The following is a 10,628-nucleotide window of genomic DNA, read 5'->3' as shown; positions in this document are numbered from 1 at the left end:
GCTTCCTGTTACGTGGGCCCCCTGACGGGTGCCCGAGGTGAAACGGAGCGGCACGCAGCTGGGCACTCTGCGTGGCAGCCAACAGCTGGTGGGGATGCGCAGGCACCTCCCGGGCTGGGCCCTCCGCCCGATGCTGCGCAGCCATGACAACTCGGAGAAACCAGAGTGCGCGGTGAAGCATCCCGAGGCCGGAGGCCGCCGTGTCCCCGGGGCAGGGCCCGCCCTCTCGAGAACGCCCCTGTTAAACGTCTCCAAAGCAGCTGTTTGTGGGTGGCACGCGTCATCTGCTGCGAACTTGTGCAGACGTCATTCGGGGACCAGGACCGGGTGGCGCCTGCGACAGCTGCCGAGATGGGCTCAGCTCCTGGGGCCAGCGTGGGGGACGGGAGCCTGGAAAAGGGCTGGAGACAGGACAGCTGAGGCGGACGGCCTGGACCCCACTGGCGCTGACTGTCCGCAGGTGCCGGCCGGGTTCCCGGGGAACCAGGTGAATCGAGAGGCTCCGTGAGATCAAGTCCGACGTCACCCGGGTTAACTGTGTCCCCGTGGTACAAAGCGCAGCGTTCTCAGTCCCATTTCCTGCTCCCTTCGGTGGGAAAACCGCTTATGTCATGAGTCGTCAGGCCCACTGTGTCCCCACGTTTCTCCCTCGAGGCCGCACGTGCACAGTCCACGTTAGACCTGGCGGAGAGCGTTTCAGACCGCAGGGCCTGTCCCCGCCTGTCTTCACGAGCCAGCTTCGCATTCCAGACGGCCCCCCACTCACCCCCTCCAGCCTGAGGCTCCCAGCGCCCTGTCCCCTGCTTCCCAGGCTTTGTCCCGCTCTGCGTTAGGACTACAAGCCGAGTCAGAACCTCCTTGGAGAGCCACAGACTGGCGGAAGTGGCCTTACCTGGGGCAGGTGGCCCGGGCTGAGTGCAGGACCGCAGACTCGTCCTCCGTGGCATCTCCCCTTCGGGCCGGCAGCACCACCCCCTCAGCCGCCCACTCGAGGCCGTGCCCCCCTGGCGACCTCACGGCAGCGGGTCATTTCGCCCGTCCGTGCCGGGTGCCTTGGGGCGGGGGCGGGCGTCCAGCAGGCTCCCCGCTGGCCAGAGGGCCTGGCGGCCCCGTCTCCGATGGCCGAGTCACGCTGTCTCTCCCGGTCGGGTTGTCACTGCCCTGGTTTGGGGACCGGAGGTTTCGCTGTCTTGCCTCTCCGTCCTCCTCCTCCCCCAGAGGAGCGTTGGGCCGTGGGTGTCGACGCGTCAAGAGCTTGTCCGGATTCGCCCCGGAGACCGTCGGACCGGCCGGCAGCCTTTCCGCAGCCGCGGCCTCGTTCAGTTCACGTCTGCCGAGGCCTCCAGGGCGGACAGCGGGCCTCGGCCGTGCACGCTCGGTTTTCCCTTCACCGAGAGGTCACGCGCTGCTCCCCAGTGAGGGGGCGTAAAGACAGGCCGTCCGTGGTCGTCCAGAGTTTAGCACGGACGTGGCCGCTGAGACCCACCTGCCCGCGGGGCAGGCCGACGCCCAGCCCGGGCTCCCGGTGCGCCCTCTGGGACCTCAGCCGGTGCCTGGGCCGCCGGGCGGGCCGTCTGCGTCCTGCGGGGAGGGGGCTTGCTGACCAGCGCCCTCCTCCAGTCCCAACACCGAAGCCATCAGCCGCCACCGAGCCGACTCTCACCCCATTTCCTGCCCAGGCCCAGAGCAGGCGGCGGCAGCGTGCGGACCCCCCAGCTGCCCTTCCCACGCGGTGTCTTCCTGCTGGGCCTCAGCTCCGTGTGGCTCCGGGCCGTGGGACGGGGCCGACGTCACCTCCTCACCCAAGAGCTTGTTTTTCCTCCACACCTGGAGAAAGACTTTTGTCTTTCCATCCAGAACCTTCTTATTTTTCCACTTTCCCGTGCCCACCACGGTCCGGAGGGGTCCCCCCGACAACCTGTCACCTCCACGACGCAGGGCTGTTCCCTCCCGTCCGCCGATCCGCCCGTGTCAGAGGTCCCGTCTCGGACCCTGTGGTGTGGCATGACCTTCAGAGGCATGCTGGGAGGTGAGGTCACGCCCCAGAGTCCCAGACCCTGGGCTCTGGGAGAGTCCCCAGGACGGGACAGTGGCCTGAGCACGGAGCTTCAGCCGACACTGGGCACCCAGAGAGCGCTTCACCCCAGCTCCGCCGTTAGGGCAAGACACCGCCTGCCTGTCCCAGCTCTGGGGACAGTGTCTGCGCGCCACACCCAGTGACCAGAGGGAGATGCCACAGGGGCCTCAGGACTGTGATCGGAGGCGGAGCTCAGCTAAGCTCGGACCTCGGGAGCCAGGAGCACAGGGCAGCTTCTGCGTTTCCTGAGCACCTACTGTGTGCCAGACAATGTCCCCACACCTGGCGGGCACTGCACATCTGACCCCGTTCCTCTTGTGCCAAAAGAGGGAGAAGCCAGTCTGGGGCAGGCAGCTGGGGCGGGGTAGCAGGGGCGGGGGGCGCCCAGCAGGGTAGCTGGCGGCCAGCTGGCCACGGTTTTGCAGGAGGAGCAGGTTGGAGGGGAGGGGGGCGGGGGGCATCGTGGGCGGAGTCTGGAAGCATCTTGTTGGAAGCGGAAAGCAGTGAAACCGTGGAATCGGCACGGGGAGCCCGAGTGGAACCCCCCCACTTCTGTGACCGCAGGCAGGACTGTGCGTCTCCGAGCCACTTCCGGCTCCACCCTGGCCTCCTGAGCACGGCACCTTCACAGGATGAGACCCAGGGGCTGCAGTCCAGGGAGGGGCTCCCCCAGACCGGCTCCGTGGCTGCTGCTGGATGGAGGTCCTGGGCCCGGGCAGGTGAGCCCACCCACCCTCCACCCTCCCAACAGGTGTGTGTTTTAAGCACAAGAACAAAGCTGTTTCCTTGGGGTGAGCAGGGGCACTGGACCCCAGCATCAGCACAGCCAAGACTTCTTAAAGGAGATCGTAGTCAAATTTTATTTGCAAAATAAAAATCACGCCCGGGGACAAAGACTTAGAGGCAGAGACGCAGGATCCTTTTTCTTCTGTGAGTTCTCGGTTTCCCCATTTTCACCCCAAAGCCCCCCAGACCAGGTAGCCGCTACTTCTAACCGAGTGACCCCGCCGCCGAGGAGCTGTCAGTGGTGTCCGGGGGCCCAGGGAGCCGCGGACACGGCCCTCGTCTGTCGGAGGGTGTCACGCCCGCTCCGTGCTGCTTCGCTGCCCTTTTGACAGTGTCCAGAGTCCCTCGGAGCCCTGTGACCTCCCATCTCCCCGGCGACCCCTCGCAGCCTGCTGCTGCCCTCCACGCGACAGGCGTCCACCCCGGCCTTCCAGAGGCTTCTAAGCCGAGGTCCCTGTCAGAGAACAGGCTCACCCTAACGAAGCTCGGGGCTTGATGAGCGCGCTCGGTGAGTGCCTTCCCCACAGGACAGCTTCCGGTGGCTCTGGCCTGAGCCTCGGTCCCCACCTCCGAGGGGTCAGCAGGTGGCTTGTTTAAGGAAACCGTCATCTCTGCTCCCGCAGTGGCTTTCTGTTCCATTGCGAAATTCGGAAATAACGCAGAGCGTTGCGAATGGTTCACTTAGCAACAGCCCGGACGTTCGCCCGGAGGCCCCGCTGGGGACCAGGCTCTCGGCCGCTCGTGGCCGTCGTCCCTGGGGCCGCGGGCTTGTCGCGTGCTCCACGGGGCCCAGCACGGCCCCAGGCCTTGCACTTCCCTCCGTCCAGGTCACAGCCCCCGCTGGTGACTCCCGATGGGCTGGTGACTCCCGATGGGCTAGTGACCGAGGGCGCTTTACCGAACGGCTCCGAACCGCCATTTATTCACTTGTAGAAGGAAAAGTTTTAAAAACTCCAAAACCGACAATAAAACGTGCCGGCCACGCTGGACGCGTCCTGTGCGCTCTGCCCGGCCCTGGCCATGGCGTCCAGCATGGCCAGCCCTCCGCAGTCGTCTTCTTGGGCTCCTTCCTTACAACGTGGAGCTTCAGGGCAGCCTGGGCCTGCGATGTGGCCTCGTCACCTTCAGGGCAGCCTGGGCCTGCGATGTGGCCTCGTCACCTTCAGGGCAGCCTGGGCCTGCGATGTGGCCTCGGCACCTTCAGGGCAGCCTGGGCCTGCGATGTGGCCTCGTCACCTTCAGGGCAGCCTGGGCCTGCGATGTGGCCTCGTCACCTCACCGCTCGGCCTCGAGGGGGGACCTCTGGCTGTCGGAATCCAGGCTTCTGGAAAGCTCAGCCCAAGAGCGTGCCGCTGTGTGGGTGCAGGGTCTGCAGTTTCCCCAGGAAAAGCCGTGTCCTCGTCCTTGTCCTCACGTGCCCGTGCCCGCTGGGGAGAGTCCCCGGAGAGCGCGGTCTGTCAACACGGAGACACCCAGATCAGCCGTGACGGAGTGGAGGAACGTGCACTAGAGCGAAGAACCACGTTTCACATACAGGTGGCACAAGCAGCCGACGTGGGCGCGGTGACTTACCTGGTGGCACTAGGCGCTGAGGCAGCTCCCGGAAAACAAACCCAGTAACATGGAAGCATCTAGAACCGTCTTTTTAGAAGGGCCTTTTGTGTTTGGACGTTTTATTTCTGGAAATCTGTCTGAGGAGATTAACTCCCCGTGGGGCAGAGCTGTGTAGGGGAAGATGCTCGCGGTGACATTAATTATAATGAAGATGAGAAGCAACAAATTTGTAATAAGAAAGTGGCCAAGTAGGTGGTGGGGCAGCTGCTCACACCCGTTAAAGACAACGGTCGTAAAGATCGCGTGACCCCGTGGGCGATGCTTTTGATTAAGTGAGAAAGAACACCCCAAATTATCCGCGTAACACAACCGCCGCCTCGTGAAGCACGTGTGTGAAGATCACGCCAGGGCACCGGAAGGTGGTTACGGGAGGGGGACGGCTCACCAGCGACGTTTTCCTTCCGATTCTCAAAATTTCTGTAGTGCGGTGCACTTGCTTTTATTCTGAAACAACGAGGGTGGGTACGTGCGAGGGAGGGGCAGTGGCGAGGAGCAGGTGACCCCGCGGGTCTCCGCAGAGGGTGGCAGGCGGCAGATTCGGGTTCCCTGGGGCACGGGTGCCGACCCCTCCGGTATGTTCTGCCCTGAGGGGGCCCAGGTCCCATCTAACCGTTTGCCGGCGGGAGGAGCTCAGCGCTGTCAGGGGACCGGGCGCGGTGTGGGCCGGGTCATGGGGGGTCATGGGGGATCGTGGGAACTGGGCGCGGTGTGGGCCGGGTTGTGGGGGGTCGTGGGAGGTCGTGGGAACCGGGCGCGGTGTGGGCCAGGCCCTCGGGGTCCGGGGCCCCAGGCGGGCGCGGGGTCCTGGCTTCCAGGACCAGGAACAGGGCGCGAACTCGGAGCAGGGCTTAGTGGCCACGTCTCGGGAGGAAACGTGGTGACACCGTCGTGGTCAGCTCGGGCTCTGTCACCAATCCCACCGCCGGGGCCGAAGCAGCCCACGTCTTCCTTGCCAGCCGTGTGGAGCTCGGACAGGACTCGGCCGGTGTGGCCGGGCCCTGGCCAGAGCCTCAGGGTTAGCGACTGCACCTCCTTACGAGGCGCTGACCCACGGTGGCCCCCGTGACCTCTGCAGACCCGTCCGCTCCCCGAGGCCCAGCTCCTAGCACCATCGTTTTTGCGGCTTCGGCTTCAGCGTGTGAGTTTGGGGATGTGGTTCAGTCCCTAGCAGCTGTGAAGGCAGGGTGTGGCCGGGGCTGGTCTCTGCAGAGCACTCAGGCTTGCCCTTGACCTTCCCGCCTTAGGCGGGGTCTGGCTCCACTGGATTTAGGTGGGGAGGGGGAGGCCAGTGGGGGCCTGACCCGTGGGCGGTGCCGTGTCAGCCGGGGTGTGCACCTGCGGGGGACGGGGGTCACCGCCCTGCAGCCCCTCCTCGGGGAGGCACTGGGAGGAGGCCCCAGGCCACAGGCGGGTGCCAGGCAGAGGGTCCCCAGTGGCCAGTAGGACTCGGGGTCTCTGAGCTGTCCGTAGTGGGCCGTGATGGGGTCATGGGATCAGCTGCTGCTGCGTCCCCATGCGTGGTGAAGGTGGACACTCAGGACAGGCAGCAGCTCTGTGGCTTCTGCATGGGGCGCCGCCCAGTTCACGAGCTGCGCTGCAGAGCCGATCAGATTTAAAATAAGGAAAAGGACGTTAGAGCAAATGGACACCAGCGGCGCCCTGGCTGCCGGGCGGGGTGCGAGCTGGCCGGCCGTGCCCGGCGTGTAACGGTCCCTGTCCCCTCCCCTCCTGTGCCTGCCGCAGAGTCAGATGGAGTTCAGCGTCTGCTCCTTGTCCACCCAGGAGCCCGGCGGTGCCGCCAGTGAGCCCAAGCAGCCCTGCAGAGTCGCCCAGGGCGGCAAGGCCACCGGGCCGGACGCCCTGGGCCCCGTCGGGAAGGAGGAGGAGGCGCCCTTCTGGAAGATCAGCGCCGAGCGGTCCCGCGGGGCAGGGCCCCAGGCCGAGTTCCCGTCGCTGACGCCCAGCCAGATCAAGTCCATGGAGAAAGGCGGGAAGGCCCTGCCAGCCAGCTACAGGCAGGAGCCCGCCCCGAAGGACAGGGAGGCCAAGGCCGAGAAGCCCAGCCACCTCCGCCAGGAGCCGCGTGTCGTTCCCAGCACCAGCGTGGAGCGCGAGGGGCCCCAGCCCGTCCAGGCCTGCTCCGGCACAGAAGATGAAGCCACCGCTTCCGAGCCTGTGGGCAAACCGCCTGCTCCCGAGGCCGGCCCGGAGGGCGAGGAGGACACAGATGCTCTGTTCTCGGACCCCGGGCCTCCACAGGTGGGTGGCCCCTTCCTCCGGGGGTGACCTGGGGAAGTCGCCCACAGGACGGAGGGCCGCAGACGCGCTCCCCTGTCCCCTGCCCATGCCCAGGGCCTTTGGGGTGAGGCCGGCCGGTTGTCACTGAGCTCGGCAACTGACGATGTGCAGGGAGCTGAGTCTGTCGTCCGCCTGTCTCTGACTAGTGACCTTTCCCTGACCCTCTGCAGTGGGGTCTTCCCACTGCAGGAGAAATATGGGAGACACAGGAAGGTTTTGGGGGACAGAGTCAGAGAAGGCACATGGAGTCTGCTGAGCGAACGGCTTAGAGCACCCAGCACAGCGTGAAATGCCACCTGGGGGGCTGCGTGTCCACTGCTGCCACATGAGCACCTTCCGCTGGCCAGCTGAGTGGACGACGGGCAGCCAGTGTCCGTGCCCAAGCAGGCAGGCCGCAGCCCGCAGGGGACATCCACGTGGTATCGGCAGTGGGAGGGGCCTCTTAGGTCACAGGCGCTGGCGGGAGCCTGTAGAAATGTGTCTACGACAGCTCACGGGGCCTCAGGTCAACCCCACATCATTATGTGGGTGACCTTTGACCCGAAGAATGTCCCCGGGCTCGGGAAAATCACTCCAGAGCCTTCCACTTACTCTGGAAGAAGTAAGCTTTACATCCTCGTCCCATATCGTTCAGTCCCTCGAGTGCGCAAGTTTGCGTGACGTCGGAAAGACTTTACAGCGTGTCCTCGTAGTCCGTGGCGATGCTGAACCTGCCTGCCACTCAGAGAAAAGCGTTTTCCTCCTCTGCAGCGGGTCTGGGAGCTGCTCGCAGACACATCCGGGGGCAGTGGCAGGAGGGCAGGAGGGTCGGAGGGCTGGGGATCAGACCCTCGCTTTGAATGGTATTTAATTGTCTGGCTCCAAGCACTGCAGCTAATGAGGTTGAGCTGCCTCTGAGACAGAAGCGGGCTCTTCATTTGGGTCATTTTAAATGAGATGCTGTTTTTAGATTCTGCGAAACTGAAAAAAGAAACCTTCATGCCTTACTTTGCTGTTTTTGTCCTTCTGCAGGTCACCTCGAGTAACGTCATCTTGAAGACGGGATTTGATTTTCTGGACAACTGGTAAAATGTGTTAGACCCCCAAAAAAACCCCACGAAAAAACAAGACCCCCCCAAACGTTCCCCGAAGCGGCCGCGGGCAGCGCCCCGCCTTTGCCAGGCCTCCGTTTGCTTTTCCGACTCTGGGAAACTGGTGAATATCACCTCGCCCAGGTTTGCGGATTTTCCACTTTTTCGTAAGACCAGATACATGTGCAGTTTTCAATGATTTGATAACGGGAGTTTTATATGTGGAATTTTTAAAACCTGTTAGGAATCCAATAACTCTCTCAAGTAAATCCTCTGTCCCCCTCCTCAGAGAGAGGGTTTGCTCAGCCATGTCACAGAAGTCGTAAAAGTGACCCCCACCCTCTCCTTCAGCCCCTCCCTCTTCGAATGCGTGCGGTTACCTTCGATGAGTGGTCACCGGCGTCCTCAGCTGGTGACACGAGCGTGCCGGTTGTGGCCGTGGAAAGATTTGCTCCCCACGCCCCGAGCCCCCCGCAACCCGCCTCAGGGCTGCCCTCGCCGAAGCCACACTCGCTGCTGTGTGAGCCACCCCACCCTGGCGTCATCCTAGGAAGTGGACTGGGTGTCTCCACGCTGCCCCGAGGCTTCTTCAGACTAGTCAGCATTGTTTAAGAGTTGCACGTGTAAACGTTTTGTATCAGCTTTTGGTTATTTTGTATCTAGACTTAGCGGTTGTAGGGTTACCACCTTCCTCGGGTCTGTGCCGGGTTCCGTGCCGCAGTCCCCCGCTCAGGCGGCCTGGGGGGTGCCCCGCCCCCGGCCTTGCAGGAGGATGGCCGATGGCGGGTGTCAGGGATGCTTCCCCAGCCCTGACCAGCTTGTGCAGCGCCCCACAGCGCCCCCCACAGACCTCTGTGGTCATGGCGACGGTGTCCCCTGGACTGGGACTTGGCGGCCCCTCCCCTGACGATCGGGGCGCTGTGCCCTGGGGGGGGCGCGATGGCCTGAGCCTGCAGGACGTGCCCACGTGTGACCTCCACTGTGTTCTCACCCGAAGCCTTAATCCCACGAGTCCTGCCAGTGAGCGCCCGTCTGTGCCACGCGTGTCTTTTCAAAATGCCTTTCCGTTCCGTGGGACCTTCTAAAAGGGCTTCCGGCTCCAACAGAGAGCAACGTGGCACCTTTTTTTTTTCTGGGAAAGTCTCTGCCAAAGCTGTGGCTTAGCCAGCGTTTGGTTGAGTCCCTGCCAGGCGTTCGATGTCCCCGAATCCCATCTGGTCCCTCGGGGCTTGGATTCGACCTGCTGCTCTGGCGACTGCATCTTGACAAATGCAGGTCTTTTCTGTACCGATTAAGTAAGATTAAAACGCGAAAGGGAAGAGAGGTCGCTAGCACGGTGGGGGGCGGAGCCCCGGAACCCCCACAGTCAGCAGGGCGGGGGCCCCTCAGAAACCAGGGGCTGGGCAGATGCGAGCCTGCGTCCTTCGGCGTTGGTGGCAGGGAAGAAAGATGTGTCTCTCACGACAGCCCGCGGCCACGGGTCTGTCCTGGGGGACGATTCTGGTTTCTTTCCCACTTTGTCGTCAAGCTGGGGTCCGCAGGGGGTCCCCGAGGCAGTCCCGCCCCAGTGAAGGGCTGGGTCCGGGGAGCGGCCGGAGGATGCGGGCTGCCGGCCCTCGTCCTCCCTGACCTCAGGGTGGCCTCTCACCCCGCCGTCTGCACGGTCCGGGTCCCCGCTCCCGGCCATCTCCGTCCGGCGTGTCCACGTCGGCGCGTTACGCTCCCGCGTTTGCCACCCTCGAGCTTCTAAAGCCGGGAGTCTCCGCTTCTACCTTTAAAAGCGCGCTTTTCGGCGAAGCCGGTGCGGGGTTTGGAGTCCCCTCCCCCTCCCCCGCACCTGGGACTCAGACGGGCACCGTGTCTTGCTTTGCGTGACTGTATTTTGCAAAGTCTCCCCCGAGAAGTCAGAAACCAGCCTCAGCCCTTTGCCTGGGGCCCGTCCCCTGCCCTCTGGCGGTGCCACCTGCCCTGGGAACAGAGGGGGTGCAGCCCCCCCCACGGGGTGTCGGGGGGCCTCCCTTTCTTTGATACGCATTTTCAAAAATGAGAGTTCTTACTGACCACTTGTACCTTGGTCGTATTTTGTATTAACAGCCTTTAATAAAGCCGTTTAAAACATTGTAGACGTGTCTGTCTGGGCCTCTGCGGGAGCCTGGAGGCTGGTAGGGCGCCCTCTGCGAGCCCAGGGAAGGGAGGGTTCACGCCTCCTCCGGGGGCCCACGCAGGGCGGTCCCGGGCAGAAGGGGGGCTCCGCAGGGTGACACAGACGCCAGGCACGTCTCGAAGGACGGACAGCGCATCGAGTGACTGCCTGGGAGCAGCAGATGCCACTTCCCGACAGCCGCCACCCTGGACGCGGCCCAGCGGAGTTCCCGCAGAAGCAGCCGCGAGCCGGGCGTGGCCGGACACCCGCTTCGGTGGCGCGCAGGCGGTGAGGTTGAGCAGGGTGTCCAGGGGTCCATTCTCCACATCGAAGGAGTGTTTGAAACCGACCCCGTCAGGAAAGTGGCGCTGGCTGACATGTCCCCTAACCCAGTGTCACGCAGAGCGGGGTCTCTGCCGCCTGGGGGCCGGCAAGCATGCGGGTCTTGCACTTGGTGGGAGGATGCGGGCCGGTCCCCAGCTCGTCAGTGTGGCAGTCTGTGGGACCAACATGTGTTTGAAACGTGTTTGTGTGAGAGGGAGCCATCGGCACAGAGACGCAGGACGCCTGGCCGCATTCTGCACTTTGCAGCCAGGAGGGAAGATGCTGAGTCTGGGGCCGGAGAGCGCCGGGTGGGGCT

General features: G+C 63.9%; 1 protein-coding gene across 1 annotated transcript in view; it reads left to right on the top strand.

Annotated features, from left to right (window-relative positions):
• CUNH1orf198 (chromosome unknown C1orf198 homolog) overlaps positions 1-9,965 on the top strand; it is an 11,549-nt gene extending 1,584 nt beyond the window's left edge. Inside the window, exons 2-3 of the mRNA XM_006920720.2 lie at positions 6,221-6,736; positions 7,787-9,965. Coding sequence (XP_006920782.1) covers positions 6,227-6,736; positions 7,787-7,843 — 567 coding nt within the window. The 5' untranslated portion in view covers positions 6,221-6,226 and the 3' untranslated portion in view covers positions 7,844-9,965. The remainder of the gene's footprint in view (positions 1-6,220; positions 6,737-7,786) is intronic.
• Positions 9,966-10,628: the final 663 nt, after the last annotated feature.

The sequence above is a fragment of the Pteropus alecto genome, unplaced genomic scaffold (genome assembly GCF_000325575.1).
Source record: "Pteropus alecto unplaced genomic scaffold, ASM32557v1 scaffold189, whole genome shotgun sequence".
NCBI lineage: Eukaryota > Metazoa > Chordata > Mammalia > Chiroptera > Pteropodidae > Pteropus > Pteropus alecto.
The sequence above is the reverse complement of the archived record's forward strand: the minus strand, read 5'-3'. Positions and strand labels throughout refer to the sequence as shown.